This window comes from Artemia sp. Qi Xiang Cuo, chromosome 11, assembly GCF_049724085.1.
Source record: "Artemia sp. Qi Xiang Cuo chromosome 11, ASM4972408v1, whole genome shotgun sequence".
NCBI classification, from domain to species: domain Eukaryota; kingdom Metazoa; phylum Arthropoda; class Branchiopoda; order Anostraca; family Artemiidae; genus Artemia; species Artemia sp. Qi Xiang Cuo.
In genome coordinates this window covers 70484423-70503459 of record NC_142804.1, presented here as the reverse complement: position 1 = coordinate 70503459, position 19037 = coordinate 70484423, and the positions used below count along the sequence as shown (strand labels likewise).

The 19037-nt window shown below is 35.2% G+C and overlaps 2 protein-coding genes across 2 annotated transcripts in view; both read left to right on the top strand.

Moving 5' to 3' along the window:
• LOC148947297 (interferon-induced very large GTPase 1-like) overlaps positions 1 to 8554 on the top strand; it is a 33659-nt gene extending 25105 nt beyond the window's left edge. Inside the window, exon 2 of the mRNA XM_089096560.1 lies at positions 5292 to 8554. Within this exon, the coding sequence (XP_088952686.1) occupies positions 5345 to 8554 (3210 nt within the window). The 5' untranslated portion in view covers positions 5292 to 5344. The remainder of the gene's footprint in view (positions 1 to 5291) is intronic.
• A 292-nt stretch (positions 8555 to 8846) lies between these two features.
• Positions 8847 to 18432, top strand: LOC148947296 (uncharacterized). The gene is made up of 3 exons (XM_089097372.1): positions 8847 to 9657; positions 11811 to 11979; positions 17413 to 18432. Exons 1-3 carry the CDS (start codon positions 8862 to 8864, stop codon positions 17735 to 17737), a joined length of 1290 nt encoding a protein of 429 aa, XP_088953498.1. The 5' UTR covers positions 8847 to 8861; the 3' UTR covers positions 17738 to 18432.
• Positions 18433 to 19037: the final 605 nt, after the last annotated feature.

Below are 19037 nucleotides of genomic sequence, written 5' to 3'. Positions count from 1 at the left end.
GTTTCTACACTTGATAAAAACATAACTTTTATCTGGAAATCAACTACGCTGAACAGAATGGCTAGGTCAAAATTTTGATTGGATGTGTTTGGGGAAATGGTGGGCGTGGAATAGGTGTTAGTTGCCTTGCAATCACTTTTGACTATTAAAAAGGGCAGCAGCCCTTTCAATTACCAATCGAATGAGCCGTTTTTGAAGTTTCTACGACAACGCTTTCTATAAAAAACCTTATATGCCCCCAGGGCATAACATACAACCCTTGCCCTGAGGGCTGTGGGGGGGTTGTCATCCTCAAAGACCTAATTTCCTGAACTTTCAACTACGTAGACAAAATAGCTATCTCAAAATTTTTATTGGATGTGTTTGGAGAAATGGTGGGCATGAGAGGGGGGTTAGTTGCCCTCCAATAACCTTCGACTATTAAAAAGGGTACTAGCCTTTTCGATTTTTCTACGACAGCGCTTTCTATAAGAAAAAACCTTAATTTTAAAAAAGAAACGTTTTGATTGGATGTTGGACAATCCTTACCCCGAGGGCTTCGGGGGAGTGTCATCCTCAAAGGCCTGATTTTCAGACCTTTCATTTGAACAAAATGGCTATCCCAAAATCTTTATTGGATGTGTTTGGGGAAAATGTGGGCGTGAGAAGGGGGTTAGTTGCCCTCCAATCACTTTCGACTATCAAAAAGGGCACTAGCCCTTTGAATTTCCAATCGAATGAGCCTATTTTGAAGTTTCTACGACAACATTTTCTATAAAAACCTTATATGCCCCCAGGGCATAACTTACAACCCTCGCCCTGAGGGCTGTAGGGGGAGTTTCCTCCTCAAAAACCTAATTTCCATCTGGAAATCAACTACGCTGAACAAAATGGCTATCTCAAAATTTTGATTGGATGTGTTTGGTGAAATGATGGGCGTGGAAGGGGTCTTAGTTGCCTTCCAATCACTTTCGACTATTAAAAAGGCCACTAGCCATTCCAATTTTCAATTGAATGAGTCTTTTCCGAAGTTTCTATGACAACTCCTTCGATGGGAAGTGCCCTGGTATGGAAAAAAATAATTCGATACGAAGTCCCCCAAAAATGTTTGGGGGATTGGTGGGCGTGAGAGGGGTGTTAGTTACCATCCAATTACTTTCAACTATTAATAAGGGCACTAGCCAATTGAATTTTGAATCGAATGAGCCCTTTTTCAAGTTTTTACGACAACGCTTTCTATAAAAACCTTATATATCCCCAGGGAATAACTTACAACCCTTGCCCTAAAGACTGTTGGGGGAGACCCAGCTCAAGGATATAATTTTTGGACCTTTAAACTGCGTTGAGCAAAATGGCTATCTCAAAATTTTGACTGAAAGTATTTGGAAAAATGGTGGGCGTGGGAGGGATGTTAGTTGCCCTCCAATGACTTTCGACTATTAAAAAGGACACTAGCCCTTTCAATTTCCAATTGAAGCAGCCCTTCTTGAAGTTTCTACGACAAAACTTTTTATAAAAACCTTATATGCCCCCCAGGCATAACTTACAATCCCTGCCCTGAATACTGTGGTGGGGGGAGGGTTGTCATCCTCAAAGACCTAGTTTACAGAACTTTCAAGTACGTGAAAGAAATGGCTATGACTATCTCATAATTTTGATTAGATGTGTTTGGGGAAAAGGTGGGCGCGAGAAGGGGGTTAGTAGCCCTCCAAGCACTTTCGACTATTAAAAAGGGCACTAGGCCTTTGAATTTCCAATCGAATGAGCCTTTTTATCTGGAAATCCACAATTTCTATTCTGGAAATCCACAACACTGAACAAAATGGCTATGTATAAATTTTGATTGGATGTGTTTGGGGAAAGTTTCTACGACAAAGATTTCAATAAAAACTTATATGCCCCCAGGGCATAACTTATAATCTGGAAATCAGCTACGTTGAACAAAATGGCTATCTCAAAATTTTGATTGGATGTGTTTCGGGAAATGGTGGACTTGGAAGGGGTGTTAGTTACCTTCCGATCATTTTTGCCTATTAAAAAGGGCACAAGCCACTCCAATTTCCAGTTTCTACGACAACTTCTTCGATACGAAGTGCCCTGCTCTAAAGGAAAAAAATAATAAATGATACATTTGTGCCAACATCATTCTTATATGCCCTCAGCGCATAACTTAAAACCCCTGCCCCGAGGGTTGTGGGGGAGTTCCCTCCTCAAAAACATATTTTCTCTCTTGAAATAAACTACGCTGAACAAAAAGGCTATCTCAAAATTTTGATTGGATGTGTTTGGGGGAATAATGTGCGTGGGGGGGGGGGTCTAGTTGCCCTCCAATCATTTTCGACTATTAAAAAGGGGACTAGCCCTTTGAATTTTCTATCGAATGAGGCTTTTTTGAAGTTTCTGCGACAAAGCCTTCTATAAAAACCTTATATGCCCCCAGGGCATAACTTATAACCCTTGCCCTGAGGGCTGTGGGGGAGTGTCCTCCTCAAAAACGTAATTTCTATGTTGAAATTAACTACGCTGAACAAAATGGCTATCCCAAAATTTTGATTGGATGTGTTTCAGGAAATGGTGGGCATGGAAAGGGTGTTAGTTGCCTTTTTCGACTATTAAAAAGGGCACAAGCCCCTCCAACGTCCAATTGAATGAGCCCTTTCGAAGTTTCAACCACAACTTCTTCGATACGAAGTGCACTGCTCTAAATGAAAAAAATAATAATAAATGATACATTGTGCCAACATCGTTCTTATATGCCCTCAGGGTATAATTTAAAACCCTTGCCCTGAAGGGTGTGGGGAAGTGTCCTCCTCAAAAACATAATTTCTATCTGAAAATCAACTACGCTCAACAAAATGACAATCTCAAAATTTTGATTGGATGTGTTTCGGGAAATGGTGGGCACAGGTTTTTCCCCCTTTTTTTGACAATAAGGCAAATTTTCTCAGGCGCGTAGCTTTTGACGAGTAAGACTAAACTTGATTAAATTTATATATTTAGAATCAGCATAAAAATCTGATTCTTCTGATGCATCTATTCGTATCAAATCTATTGGTATCAAATCTCCGTTTTTTAGAGTTTCGGTTACTATTGAGCCGGGTCGCTCCTTACTTACAGTTCGTTACCACAAACTGTTTGATTACAATGGCTCCAATATGAATGGGTTTATTTATTCGAATTTTCTTCAAACAACACGATTTTCAATTCCAAATTGCGAAAGGCAATTGGTATATCAGAGACAACGCTATAGCGCTGCCTATAGTAAAGCCCAGGAGCGTAGCTCAAGCATTTTTATTGGAAGGCAAGAGAGGACGCAGTAGGTTTTAGAATTTAAAACTTAGGTAAGGGGGCAGTTGCCGAACTCTTGTTTGTAAGCTTTTTAATCGTTTTGAGCTTGATTTGCCTATTCAATTTAAGTTTTACTCATTCTAAGATTTATTTATTCATTTATATTTGCACCTGTTGTGTGTTTACTTGCTATGATTGTTCATTTAATTTCTCTTCGTTTTGGATTTCATTTATTCTTTAACTGTAAGTTCTTTTCTTTGAAAATACTTCTTTCTCGGAAAGCATTTTTTTTATTAATATTATATAACAACAAATACTAAATAACATATACCTGACAAAAACTATATACAAAATAACAACAAATATCAAACAGTTCGAGGTAACGAACTGTAAGTAAGAAGCAACCCGGCTCAATAGTAACCGAAACTCTAAAAAAAGGAGTTTTGATACCAATAGATGCATCACAACAATGAAACTTTTATGTTGATTTTAAATATATATGTTTCATCAAGTTTAGTCATACCCATAAAAAATTAAGTGCCTAAGAAAATTTGCCTTATTTTCGAAAAAGGGGAAACACTCCTAAAAGTCATAAAACCTTAATGAAAATCACACCATCAGATTCAGCGTATCAAAGAATTCCACAGTAGATGTTTCAAGCTCCTACCTGCAAAAATGTGGAATTTTTTATTTTTTTTGCCAGAAGAAAGATCACGGATGCGTGTTTTTTTTTTTTTTTTTTTTTTTTTTTTTTTTTTTTTTTCAGGGGTGATTGTATCGACCCAGTGGTCCTAGAATATCATGATAGGGCTCATTCGAATGAAAATTAAAAGTTCTAGTGCCCTTTTTAAGTGACAAAAAATGGAGGGCAACTAGGTCCCCTCCCTCGCTCATTTTTTTCCAAAAGTCACCTGATCAAAATTTTTAGATAGCCAGTTTGTTCAGAATGGTGCAAAAATATAATAACTACGTCTTTGAGGATGATTAATCCCCCAGAGTCCCCGGGAGAAGGGCTACAAGCTATGAACTTTGGCCAATGTTTACATATAGTATTGGTTGATGGGAAGAATACAGACCTTTTTGGGGGGGATTTTTTCTGGTAGTGGGGGGAGGGGTAGGGGGTTACTTACAAATACAAATGAATGTGCATTGTCAATTTAATATACATATACTGATATTTAGTAATCAAAATGTTAATATTATTTGATTTATTAAAGTTCCAAAAGTAAGAACATTTATATTTTTTCAGTAAAGTGCAAATTTTATTCTGGCCTTGGGAAGGCATAGGGGTTTTGAGCCTTACTCATGTTAGTTTCTGCTCGTTTTGGGTTTCATTTATTTATCGATGCTGATTTGTGGTAGTTTCATGCTTGGTAGATTATTTGATTTTATTTTTCCTCATTTTTGAATTAAATGGAGTTCTTTACTTTTCTTTGGAAAACTTATCTTGTGGAAAAAGTTTTTTAAAATTAATCTTCAAAAAAGGCTTTATATTTTTGTTATAAATAGATTGCCAAAGATTATCCTTTTCGGCCTACCGTGTAGGGCCAAACAAAAAGCAGGTCGCCCCGAATAGGGTGAGAGGATGTCGTAAGGATTGATTTAAGAGAAATTGAAACTTCCTGGGAGGGTGTAAAGAGGGAGTATTTGAATAGATTATGATGGAGGAGGGGTGTGCTGGCTGTGTTGGGCTCAGGTGGTACGGTGCTGCAGTGAGTTGTTAGTTACAGTAGTAGTAGCAGTAATAGAGACAATACTACAATTTGCAATGGTCTACTTTTACCATAGCTTGTATACACTCAAAATAAAGATTATTTTCGACAGTATTGTTTATTAGCTACTTAAAAATCTGTTATCTGGATTTGCACCACCTTACTGATGTTTCTTTTTGTTAAGTGAAAATAAAAATATACTAGTTAAAGATGGAGTTGAAGTGGGTAACAGTTCCCCTTTGATTGCTTGTTTACTGTATTAATTTCATTCTCTACACTTTTATCATTTTGACCACATACTCTTTTTTGCAGGACCTTTTGGTTCCAAATTAAAAAATCTTGACGGAGTGACCTGACCTATCCCAATGCAAGAAAATGAGATCCATTCAGATGACAGAGCAGTCTACGCGAATAAGATACCCACCCAGGTAGATGAAACGTTGGAACTAACAGATGCTGCGGGAAAAAATCGATTGCAGCCCTTCTTAAATGACAAAGATGTCTTATTTAGTTCAACTAGAAGTGAAATGGACTTTGTAAGTAACATGCCCGCCCAGACAGATGAAATCCTCGAGAAAACTACAGGTACTACGGAAGAAAGTGGGTTGAAACTGAAACTCCACTCAAATGACAAAGAGGTTTTAATCAGTTCAACTGCAAGTGAAATAAATTATACAAGTACGCACAGACTTTGGCCTTCGGAGCAAGAAATCATACATATCCTTGAAATGCTTCAATTGTCAGTTTACTGGAGACAGAAGCTAACCCTTGAAAAAGTAAAATTATTCAGTTTATGCAAAATATCAGATGTAAAGGGATCAGCTAAAAGTGTCTTTAATTTTTTTTACAAGCTCCTGAACAAATCCATAGATGCAAGGAACGAAATCAGATATGAAAAATCAAATTTAAACTACAATTCTATGGACTTGATTTATTGTTTCCTCCTAATTGCTGACGATTTTCTAAGACAAGAAATATTCTCAGATATGGCAGACTTACAATATTCGGTTCCATTTTGTATTAAAGATCCTTCCAAGAAATACGTTTTACTAAATTGGTCTTTGGTTAGCATCGTAAAACGTTGGAAGGATGGCTTGTCATACGGCAAGTTTTTCCAAGAAATAGATGTTCATTCAGAGAATTTTGTCTATTGTTCGTTTATTAGGATTGGGGATCTGACATTCTCAAAATCGAAGCTAATAAATAAATTGTTTCCAAAGGGGATTAACCCTTTCCAAAGTCGCGAGGATGACGACGTTCCAAGAGTATTTACTGACGGCTCCTTAGAGCTTTCCTGGCTGCTTCCTGTAAATGGGGAGCATTTTGAACCCCTAGCCATTGTTAATATGCGTGGGAACGCAAAGAAAGACGAGGAACTAGCCCAATACGTGGCTAGACATTCAAGTATTTTGTTTGTATTTATTGGTGACAATACTCCTGAATCTGAGTGCAACTCATTATTATTGGCTCAACATCACTCAACAGTTGTTTTCATCTCAGATAAGAGTGTGAATGCAGACGAAATGATTACAAGGCTATCAAGTGAAATCAGATTTGAATATGTCAGATATACAGAATTTCGTGTTGTCCAAAAACTAAGAGCCTTGATTTTAAATAAAAATTTGGCGAAGAAGAACTTTTTAGAATGGGAAAAAGGAGCTAAAGATGTGAAAGAATTTCTGTTGGAAGACTCTAATGAGCACTTACAAGCTGCTAAAAGGGCTGCACAAAAGGTAGCCGATGAAATAATAAAAAGTGAGCTGACCAGTCTTCCTCTCTCCGGTTGCCTGTGGAAGGAATACAATGAAGTCCATAAGAAACAGGTTTGCATGATCGATAAACCTGATGAAATTTCAGCTAAAAATTACCATAAATTGTTGGAAGACAACAAAAAATTAATCCGAATGAGACAGGGTAACCTAATACTACCAAATTTTTTTATACTCTTTTTTAATAATTTGGTTCAGAATTATAAAGAAAGAAGGTACTTTTTATTTTGGTTATCTCACTACCTAGAAAGGCAATCCAGAAATACAGCAATTGGCATTCACGTTGGTGTTGAACATCTTATGAGAGAGCTTACACAAGCGTATTCATACATAATATATGTACTAAATGATACTCCTTCTGGTAAATGTACGTTAACTGGGATGCTGAAATTTTCCAATGTGGGTATCAGAAATTCTTTACAATCGACGATGATGGACATCCTTCTTTCTGGACAAGCCGTCGAAATATTTGATGGAGACGCGCAAGGGATCAATGATTTATATTTTGCTGATTTAATGCAAGGTTTAGAAAATCGGATGCGAAAATCAAACAAGATCGGAGTAGTGAGCGTTCTAGGCGAGCAAAATAGTGGAAAATCAACATTACTCAATGCACTGTTTGGTTGTAAATTCAAAGTTTCATCCACCCGACAGACCAAAGGAGTGGAGATGCAGTTGATCACTTTACACAAAGAATTTGCAACAAAGTTCAAGGTAGACCATATTCTTGTTTTGGACACGGAAGGCTTAAAATATCCTGAAAGTGACGAATTGAGGGAAAAAAGCGAAAATGGTTCACATCTAGCTAAATTTGTAGTTGTAATTAGTGATGTTGTTATTCTTAACATTGCACATGAAAGTGTGGATGGTTTTAAGTATATTGTTCAAATTATACTTTGTGCCTTTCTTCAAATGAAAAATATCAGGTGTCACAAAACAAAATACCTTTTTACTTTTCAAAATACTCCGTCGAGTTATCACATATTATCAAATAGTAAAACAAATTTCGAGAATACACTGAAGGAGTTGTTGAAAGACATTTTGGGTTATACTGAAGAGACGAGCTGTGTATATTTTCCTTGTCTATATGATGGTACGCCACTAATGGGGACAATTAATCCAGAATATACCAAAAGGGTGATGAATGTAAAGGAGTCAATTCTTTTATTGTTGAACGAAAATCTCGGGCAAACTCCATTAATATTTCGGGAGAAAGTATTTCAAACCTGGGGCGCCATCTTATCTGAACGCTTTTTACAGAGCCTCAAGGATTCAACAACAGCTTGTAAAAGAGACGAATTTGATGGCATTCTTTCTGAGCTCGAGTGGGAGTTTCGAGAAAAATTGACGCAGAATCTGGAAGGTTTCCAAATTGAAATTTCAAATAGCGCAGAACAACATTTATTACAAGTTTACAAAAAAAGATTTGAAGAGAAGTTTGAGGATATTCCGGATAGAATGATCCTGAAATTAGAAGAATTCCTCAAAGATAACGCAATTTTTGAAACGCTGTTTTTCGAAGATGGGAAATCGTTTATTTCTCATAGTGTAATAGAAATCAAAACAAAATTATTAGAATCGCTGAAGGTTTCTATTGAAAGGGAAAAGAGTAAGCGCCAATCTGCTTCTAAGGAGTTAGATTTGGAAATACTTTTTCAAGAAAGAATTACGTCTCTTGTTGAGCAGTTTAAGTTGCAAGGGAAAAGCTTAGACAATACTGAAGCAAATTTTGAGTTTGATAAGCTTTGGAATCATCTACTAAGCGAAATTGGATACTATTCAGTTCAAAAGGATGGAGGGAACTAATTTTGAGGATGTTAGTGCGAGAATATCTCATGCAAAACTATAGCAAAAGATATAGAAAGTGTTTGAAATCTGAACTAACAAATAAAGATTCTCTTGCAGAATTTGCGGGTGAGCAGATTGACATTTCTTCCTTTTATGACAAATCGTCTTATTGGGCGTTAGTTTTCTATGGCGTTAGACAACCACTTCCAGTAGATCATTATGAAACCACCAGACGACAAGCTGTCAATCTCATCAACAGTTTTAAAATGACATAGAAAGAGCACTTGGAAAAAAAGATCTACATTTTGAAAACTGGAATAGCGTTATGGTTCAGCTTCATCATGATTTGAATACTTCTTTTGACAACCCTATGTATCACTGTTTTAATAACAACATGAGAATCCGTGCGAAGATTACTCTGCATATATTTGGAGCTTTTGTAAGGTCATTAGACAAATTAAAAGAATTTTTTTTGGAAAATAATGACCCTGTGCGTAAGATAGCTCAAAGGAGGAATCATTTTAGGAATTTCTTTTTAGGCCTTTGTGCCAGTCGCAGTTTAGCTTCAACCGCGGCTGGCAGGTTTATTGAGGACTGCTATATTCCTGGAATTACAGAAACAATTGAAATCAGTATCGATCGTGTTCTTGCTGCCCAGTTCAAGAGTGCAAATTCAGAATTTAAGACTAGAAAAGCTTGCGAAATTGCTCTTCTGCGAGACATAAGTGCTACTTGCGATTTTACCCTTTACTTAAAACTCATTCATCATCACAAACACCTTCTAGCTGACTGGTTTCGTGCTAAAGTGACTGAATACTTCAACAGTCCGTGTCCATGTGGTATTTGCCAGAGGTCTAATCAAAACAGAATTTGTCATGCTATCTTCGAAAGGACAGTAATGCTGAATCAGTCAATATATTTGGTAATGGAAGATATCCTTAAGAATTCGAAACCAGATATTTCGGTTGCCGAAGTCTTGGACAAAATTTCTAATTTCTCATTGAAAGTTATAATTCTAAGAATGGATACAATGAAGCCATTTTCAAAATTGAAAAGTGGGCACGAATTTGCTCAAGTTCTTGTCGAAGAGTTAGAAGGGGTTCAGGCTGATCGATTTTCAGGTAAAATTTTTCTGGTAATTAATTCTAAGGTCAATGTCAAAATGAAACACAATTCTAATCAAGATTCTTAAATAACAGCTACAGCCAGCAAAAGTGAGGTTTGCACCCCCCCCCCCCTCCCATAAAAGTAATATGTATTTCAAATAAATTTATGTCTAAAAGTTAACCAAAAAAGAAGACACAATACTATTTGAGAATATAGGAAGGAAAACAATAGTCCTTTAAATAATTGCGTTTTTGACATCTAATTTAGTTGTTTTAATTTAAAGGAAACTTGTTTTTGTTTTTTATTCTATTTAATTCAAAAAGACAGAAGATTGGTGACTAAATTAATTTTCTAATGAGTACAGGTGCATTTTTTAGAGCAATCTGCTTCGTTTGTTGAAATTAGATTTAGTATTGGGTAATACAAATTTACTGGATGCAACACATAACATTTATGCTTCAATTTGTCAATACACAACAGCTCGAAAAGCTTGCAGAAGGTAGTCAACACAGTTATTGGGCGGAACGAAGAACACCGAGTAGTCGACTTTCCTTTCTTGGGAATAGGTGTCAAGTCACTAATGCAGAAAGATGATGAAACAACTCCCTGTATGAAAATCATCTGTATTAAAAGAGCAAAATGGTGTCTAAGCTGGATTCCTCCATTCTTCAAATGCATAGTGCTAACCTTATCTATCACGCAATAAGCTTTTCACTTTAGGTGCTTAACACTACCCTCAATGGCAGATAGGAAAACTATAAAATAAGTAGGCGATCTCTGTGTCAAAGAATTTTCAAGCTGCTCTTCATAGTTCTTTTGCAAAGTGTCATCTAGAGCAGTGAACTCAGTAGTATAATGGGTAAACCTTTCACACAGCGGAATATCCCCTCCTAAATTAGCGTTATTGGAAGGAGCTGCTGAGCGTGGAATTATTTACCCCAGAAAATACGGGTAATTTTTTATATAAATAACTCCTTGTAATTAATTTTTACTGCTCTGGCTCATGCATTCCACTAAATTATCAACCAACCTAGCCATTTCCTCAACTTTAGATATGAAAGTTGAGGATACTACATCACCTATAGTGGAGGTTTGACATGACTAAAGAGTAACAAACTTTGGTATAGACTTACCATCTTTTGCAGCAGTGACTAATATTTTGCATTCCACTAAATGATCATTCTGCATGTTATCACGTCCAACTTAAAACCATCCGTAAGGACTGTTTTGGAATCAGCATAGTAAGCCGATTCTTTGATTTACCTATTGGTATCAACACCCAGCCTTTTTAGAGTTTTGGTTACTATTGGGCTGTGTCGCTCCTTACGTACAGTTCGTTACCTCTAACTATTTGATAACTAAGTCGATCCTGGTTTATTAAAGATAATCCATTTTAATAGCTTGGATGCACTTAGTGTGTTTTGATTTAGTTCAACACCTTCCTTGACTTTGCCTAAAAGTTTAACTTAACACCCTTAGCTGTTTCTCTGTTATTGTATACATCCCATTTTGACAACAATTATGTACTTAGTGTCTTTTGATTTAATTCAGAATCCTCCTTGACATTCCTCCTTGGTAAATAAACCACTTGTAATCACCAAATGGGTTTATTTTGTACACTCAAAATACTTTCGCTTGAGCCCTATTTCATTTTTTGCATAAAGGGTGGAAGTTGCGGGGGTCAAAGCAACTCTTATGCAAAGAGAAATTTCTGTTTGTTTTTTGTTTGTTGTCGTCTTTAGTTTCGTTTGATTTTTAACTGATTTAATATGCTGAGAACCGAATACGCCTCTGCGTGCCAGTTTGGGCTCTAAGACTAGTAGGCAGAGTAGATAATCTTGAATTATGCAAATCTTGGTCTGATAATAACTTTTGATGTATAGTTCTTAATTTGAAAAATGTCACATATTTGAAATTAACAATAAATGCGAAAAAAATTTCTCAACGCAGTTTTCAAACTTTCGTCTTTTAGGTTTTTGATTTCTATTTACAAAGATAGTTTCGTACCTGCCAATTATTTAAAGAGACTTATTTCAGGAGTAGTTCCAACGGCATTTTAAGTTCTTCCTTTTTAACTCTTTGCCATTTTTTAAGATTGTGCTGCCCTTTTTCATGTTTATTAGGTTTTTTCTAGGTTTCTTCTTTTTTTTACAAAATCTTATTTTAGTTGTTGGAAAGAAAGAATGGATTGACCGTGCCGTGGAATACTTAATGAAATCCCTGATAGGTTGTGGCAACGTCTGTCCATTTTGTGGAGCACCCTGCAGCAGAAGCTCCAGCCAACATGAAGAGCACTTCACTGATTTTCATCGGCCACAAGCTATTTTTAAACAAGGGTATGATTATTTCTATCGCGTGTGAGTAGACTACGCACCCGATTAATTTGAATATCAATTTTTGTCTTACTAGCCCTAGAGATTTACCCGGACATATCATTGAAGCTATCCAAATCAAGCCGAAGTTACTTGGTCTTTTTTCTCTCGTGACTAGTTAGAGCGAGAATAGGAACACTTTACTCCTGCTTAATTATGTTGATGGGGCAGAAGTATTAATTCCAAATTCATTCAAAGCAGTCTGTTTTACCCCCCTCACGGCCGCTCATATGGGGGAGGGGGCAAAGGGGGGCTACAGCCCCCCTGGCTGAATGATACTGCCTTATATTTTTATATTTTTGTTTTGAGATTTCTATTATACGGCATTGGAAGTATCGATTAGACCAGGCAAGCCCCCCTCTAAAATTTAGCTTATGGGGGCCCATGCACCCTCTTAATATGATACGACGTGCAAACTATTGCAAAGGAATTCTCTGAAATTAATTCCTGAAAGGAACCGTCAGTAGGATTTTACTAGATCTAGTAAAAAAAAAAAAATCTAGTAAATTTAGAGGATCTAGTAAATTCCCCGAAATCTAGTAAAAACTAGTAACAAGTCAGGATTTATAGTAAACAAAACTTTTACAATTTACAATTTTTGCTTGTCTGTTTTACAATTTACAATTTTGCTTGTCTGTCTCAGAGACAGACAAGCAGTCACCTATTTTCATAAACAGACACTTCACTTCCGGCGTCTAAAGGTCAACAGAATCAGCTTTCTGTGTATCAAATCTTACCAACTAAAAATTAAGCTATAATGACACTTGGATTTGGGATCATGAGGAATCTATTGGAATCAAAACAAAAGCTAACCACTCAAGGTGGTTAGGAGAATCTCCTCAGTTTAAAAATTTTTATTGAGAAAAAAGGAGCCTTCTGAGATAAATTAAAAGTAAGTAGAAATGTAACATTATATATATATATATATATATATATATATATATATATATATATATATATATATATATATATATATATATATATATCTCTCTTTTTTTTTTTTTTTTTTTTTTTTTTTTTTTTTTTTTTATATATATATATATATATATATATATATATATATATATATATATATATTCTATTACCTCTACCCTCACCCTCTCTATTTTTCCACCTCATATATATATATATATATATATATATATATATATATATATATATATATATATATATATATATATATATATATATATATATATATATATATATATATATATATATATATATATATATATATATATATATATATATATATATATATATATATATATATATATATATATATATATATATATATATATATATATATATATATATATATATATATATATATATATATATATATATATATATATATATATATATATATATATATATATATATATATATATATATATATATATATATATATATATATGTTCTAAGTGCTAGCTACCGCTGGCACCACTGTTTGTGGTGTTTTGCCACCAGTGTTGTACTGGTAGGCCACAACGCCACAGGCGTGATAATATACGGGTGTCACCACTTATTGAAGGGGATAGCCCCGGCCTCAAATTATTATGCCATTCCCGTGTCTACCACATCGGATCTAGAAATATTAGGTTTGTTACTAACCTCTTAACACTATACCCTGTCCCAGAGAATGATAACTTGATCGAGTGGTCCAATGGCCTTTTTCTAATATCAAATACATCCGCCTTGGGTTACGGCTAGAAAATCTCTTAACTCTCTCCTTGGAGGTAACAAACCTCCCTGTCAATATAATAATGACGGTACCTCGTAGCTCTATTCCTACCTTGCCTGGGTTACGGAAAACAGTACACAGTTTGTATAAAATATCTTACTTGTATTCTTCCAAAAGGGTCACAAATAACAATAGAAATATCCTTCCCCAAACGGGGTCAAAACGCAGACTCCTTCCCAAACGGGGTCAAACATAGACTCCCGAAAACATAGACTCCACTCAAAACAAATAATAATAATCTTTACACAACTGTTCATATGGGTGGACCTCCGCTTGGCCCAGCCAATCAGCTACATCCCCGTTCAAACCCAATTCTAACTCTTAGATTTATCTTTCAATGACTCCCAAACCAGGAAGTACAAAAATAAAACTTGGTTCAAAGCTTACCTATTGCAAAACCACTATCGCTTAGTAACGAAAATTTAAAACCTGTCTTTTGAAATTATACTATAAGCAAATATAATTAAGAAAAAGGAAAACAGGTCATTTATCTTAAAGGAAAAGAAACAGGGGTGGAACCCAAACACCTCCCCCCGTAAGATAAATGACCGCCCACGCGCTACCTTGGTCCACCCTTACAATCATAAACACTTAACTTTAACTTCACAAAATCCATTTGCCTTCTCTCTTCCACCAGTGTCTGTGTTACCACTTCCACCGCTTGGCACTGGAACGGTCGTCCTCGACACGTCTCTACTGTAGGACCACCATGGTTTAAATAGTATAGCATCTGCATTAATGTTTGAAAGTTGAATTCTCCAAGATTCATAGACAATCATTGTGCGTAGCACAATCAAAAACAAAAAAATTTTCTCGCTCTCCACGAATTTACATTTGAGAGAAGCAGAGAATCAGTTTCTGGCACATATGATAATGCCAGCCATCGTGAACAATTGGCTGTATAACCCTCTTAATTTCCATCTGTGGAAACAACCCTACATCTCAATCAAAAAGTAAATTGCCCCTTGGTATTATTTCAAATAATATAAGGCCGAAAATGCACAGGCCTGTGACAACGATAAGGGTACTGGGAATGAAGTAGAATTCTGAGCGAACCAAGAATCGCCTTTTTTCTGGGTTCCCTCCCTGGGATAATCAAATGCAGAATATGCGTTGATGCTAATTGAAAATGAAATTTGGGTACATCTCCCACTGAATACAATTTGCCGGAAATAATTGTCCATTCCCATGAAGAATAACAGCTATAAACAGTGTTACTGGACAAAGGTTTGGGTGAAGTATGAAGTGACTGGGAGAGAGTATCCCCAAGGACTCCAGATCAGAAAGGCAAAATCTCGGTAAAGGGATCACAACTTGTCCACCAGTTGTGCATTGAGGAAAAGGGCTATCTTTCGCGACTCCCCGCAGGGGATCTTCACCAAGGGATTCCTCCCCCTCACAAAGGAACAAACCCTCTTTTGAGTTGATCCGATCAATATCAGATTCCTTCCCAAATCTTTCCAATCTGACTCGACGTTCCATATTTCCCAACTTTCCCCAACCCGTTGTAGGTCATCCATCTCTATTTTGTAACCATCTTCTTTTATTCCCCATGGGTCTTTGACCTCTTTTTCCCCCTTATTATTTATGTTTTCAAGGCAGAGCCCATCCAATATTTTTTTATTTTTTGCCACTGCTAGGCTGAATCTCCAAATTTTGTCTCTTTTTTGTATATATATATATATATATATATATATATATATATATATATATATATATATATATATATATATATATATATATATATATATATATATATATATATATATATATATATATATATATATATATATATATATATATATATATATATATATATATATATATATATATATATATATATTATTATTATTATTATTATTATTATTATTATTATTATTATATATATATATATATATATATATATATATATATATATATATATATATATATATATATATATATATACATATACATATATATATGTAGATGCTTGATGGTGCGCGTGCGGCATAGCCGCACGCGCAAAAATTTTTTTTGAGCATTTAGTAAAAACAGATGCCATCTAGTAAATTTTTCCTCTCTGATTTAGTAAATTCTTCCCGATCAGGGTGGCAACCCTGACCAGAATCATACTCTGCCTTCGCGTATGCGCGATTCTGATATACATATCACGGTATGCCTATGGAAAAACCTGTTTTTAGTGCGGTAAATTCACGACTCGATTAGCAGATAAAATAAACTGTAGGCGAATCAATAAAAATAAAAAGGCGAACTTTTTTCTTTATAAGAATAAAAATTAGTATGGGGAAACTTCTACAAGTCCTTCTTTCCAAGGGGGAAGTGTAGGAAAGGAAAGTCTTTCCTCAGACGAATAAAAACTGTGTCTCTAAACAATTTTTTCAGTTTTAGCTGTGATTTTCACTTGTCAATCTAGTTATTAAAAAAAAGAAATATTAGTTTTCACGTTGATTTTCAGAGGATCTGGAACTTGATTTGAAAAACCATCGAAAGCTCCTGGCTTAGATGGTAATGTCAATCTAGTTATTTAAAAGAAATTTCAGTTTTCACTGTGATTTTCACATGATTTGGAAAAATTGGCTCCAACATTAGCACCATCCTCAGGAGAGTATTAAATAGGTGCGAGGCCCGGCTGGATCTTTTTTACCGGGGTCCTCTCTACATATTAAATATTTAAATAGGATATACATGTATTGTAGTTTACGTTCGTAAAGTAGTTCAAGTACGTAGTGCAAAATATCTGTAATAGCCTATAAAACTATCCCGATTAAATTCAATATCAGTTTTCACAGTTCTACAGTGGATAAGAGGTGTATGCCTGAATAGGTTTGATACTCACTAATATCATCCAGAATTCAATTTGCTTGATTATCTTGTTGTTATATAGGTTTATTAGGAGTAAGGATGCCAGTCACTCGCAGTTTTTTTTTTTTTTTTTTTTTTTTTTTTTTTTTAGGGGAGGTCACTAAGAATGCAAATGTTTTTAGGGCTGTATGAGAGGGGTTATTTCGACTGCCAATTCACACCCTTATTTCGTGCCTGGAGAGAGATTTTAGGTCTTTCATCTTCCGTCAGTTCAGTTCATTTCACTTTTATTTACAACCAAAAAAATATATTCAACTAAACTGCCAGTGCCCGCCCCAAGAAAGGTGCAAAAAGCACTTGCGACAGGGTAGGTATATATAACTAACTGTCAAACTATTAATAACTAAATACAACGAGATAAAAAGAAACAATAAAATATTACCAAACTCTCATCAACTAATAATAATAATAGTAAGAAAAGAAAGTAAATACTAACCATGAGAATCAACATAACAAATACTTTTAATTCAGGTAGATACTTTAGACAAATTTCGAAAAACAGTAAAAATGTCACGTTTTTAACAGTGCATAAATGTGGAGCTATCATTTTATTTTAAACACAATGCTGCCAGCTAGAAAATGCGTTTTCAACTAGAATCAAGAAAGAAAACGGTCCAAATATTCACCTAATAAGGTATTATTTCATCGGGTGGGCTCTATATTTGGCTACAAAATAAAAATTCAACTTCTGACTTTAATGACAATCTCCAAAAGGATGCATTTGCGCCGATGTCTTTATTGGTAACGACTTTATATTATCATTAAAACTATTTCATTTTTTATTTTAGTGACGATGGATCCGATGACTCAATGATTACTTCTTGCCCTGTTTATGCTGAAGAGGGGGCTTCATTCAAAAACCAGGACACTCAAGGGGAGTATGTCCCGTATAAAAATTACAAAACCATATACCCTGATTGGAACATACCACTTAATCCGGCTACTGAGACTGGCATATTTTGGAAGTGGGTACTTGTCAGCAAAGCAAGCGATTTCAATTTCAAAGAAATACCAACAGAGTGGAAAGATATCACATGGGAAGCGGTGGAAAGGGAATTTAAACGCCATTCCCATAAAAAAGATCGGATTAAAAGGAACAAGAAAGCCTGTTAATTTGTATCTATGTCCTGCCTATTCGCTGTTAAATAGTGAAAACCATGGAATAGAATCTATAAGGCTATTTTTAGAAGTAATATTAACTGTTCCGTTTATGTAAGTAACAGTGTAGTATCGTATAGCCACACCATGGGATAAAAGTCAGGTATAAACTTTTAAATTCCCTGTTAAGTAAACTTGACCTTGCATGTTTTTGTTTTTTCTTGTGCCTTTCGAAAAAGTAAGAAAAAATTGATAGTATGCGTAATTTACTGTATAAGCTGGGAAAATGTAAACAGTAATTGATTAAACAAGTTTTAGAATGTTGACTTTTTTTACTTTTCGTCATGATTTCTATATTTTCTTTTAGCTAAGTATTATTATTTAGTTGTAGAAAGCGCGCAAACTTTCCAATAGTATTTAAGGACTGAAGTTGAGCATTATCAAGGTCTAGCCTTACCACAAATTGTTCGTTTGCTTCTCTTTGTAAAGACAATTATAAACTCTTTTATGCCTAGTCAGGCGTGTCCCAAAACATGGATAAACTCCTTTGACAAAAGCTTGAATAGATTGTTTTCATCATGTTCTTTGTATTGTCCCTGGTCATTAGCAGATCCAGGAGGGCTGGGGGGGCCGGTCCCTTCCCCCCAAATTATTTCTGGCGCCCTCATTCCATATTTTGTCTCTTTTTAACTCCGGTTTAAATAAACTTATCAATTTGGTCGATTATTGGCACCCTTGTCACATTCTCCTCCCCCCAAGATTTTTATCTGGATCGAGCTTTGTCCCTGGTCCACGACCTGTTAAGCAAAACTAACTTTATCGGGCCATTATCTTCTCCAATAAAATTTTTGATCTTTTTAAATTTTAAAATTTTAAAAATTTTAAAACTTGCTAGTCATGTTACAACAGAATGTTTTTTAATCTCTGTTTTAATTTTGCAGTCTAGAGCCATAACTAAAAGGAAACCATCAATTCAAAATAAAAAAAGCAACATATCAACAGACCATCAAAAATGGGTTTTAAATTGGCGATTTGTCTGTTGTTACTTTTATAAAACGCCAAATGAGTACTTGGCTTATGTTCACTGTGCAAATTATCGCCATGAAACCTTTCTGCAGTCCTTCAGTTTCAATTTTTCAACATAACAGAAAAATTTCGCAATCACTTGATAGCACAAATTCAGGCTTATCCATCTACATAATTGGTTTCGAAGGTTTGTTACAGAGAAACAATGTCACTAAAATGATTAGAAAGTGCATTGTTCCCCTGACGCACTGGGCAATCCGATTCAGGTGCACTTATTATCCACAGTAAA

Bases quoted from the DNA above. Each gene is read 5' to 3' on its own strand.
- LOC148947296 (XM_089097372.1), top strand. From the start codon at position 8,862: ATGGTTCAGCTTCATCATGATTTGAATACTTCTTTTGACAACCCTATG. The intron at 9,658-11,810 runs GTAAAATTTTTC...ATCTTATTTTAG, and splicing joins TCAGGCTGATCGATTTTCAG to TTGTTGGAAAGAAAGAATGG. The intron at 11,980-17,412 runs GTATGATTATTT...TTTTTATTTTAG, and splicing joins CAAGCTATTTTTAAACAAGG to TGACGATGGATCCGATGACT.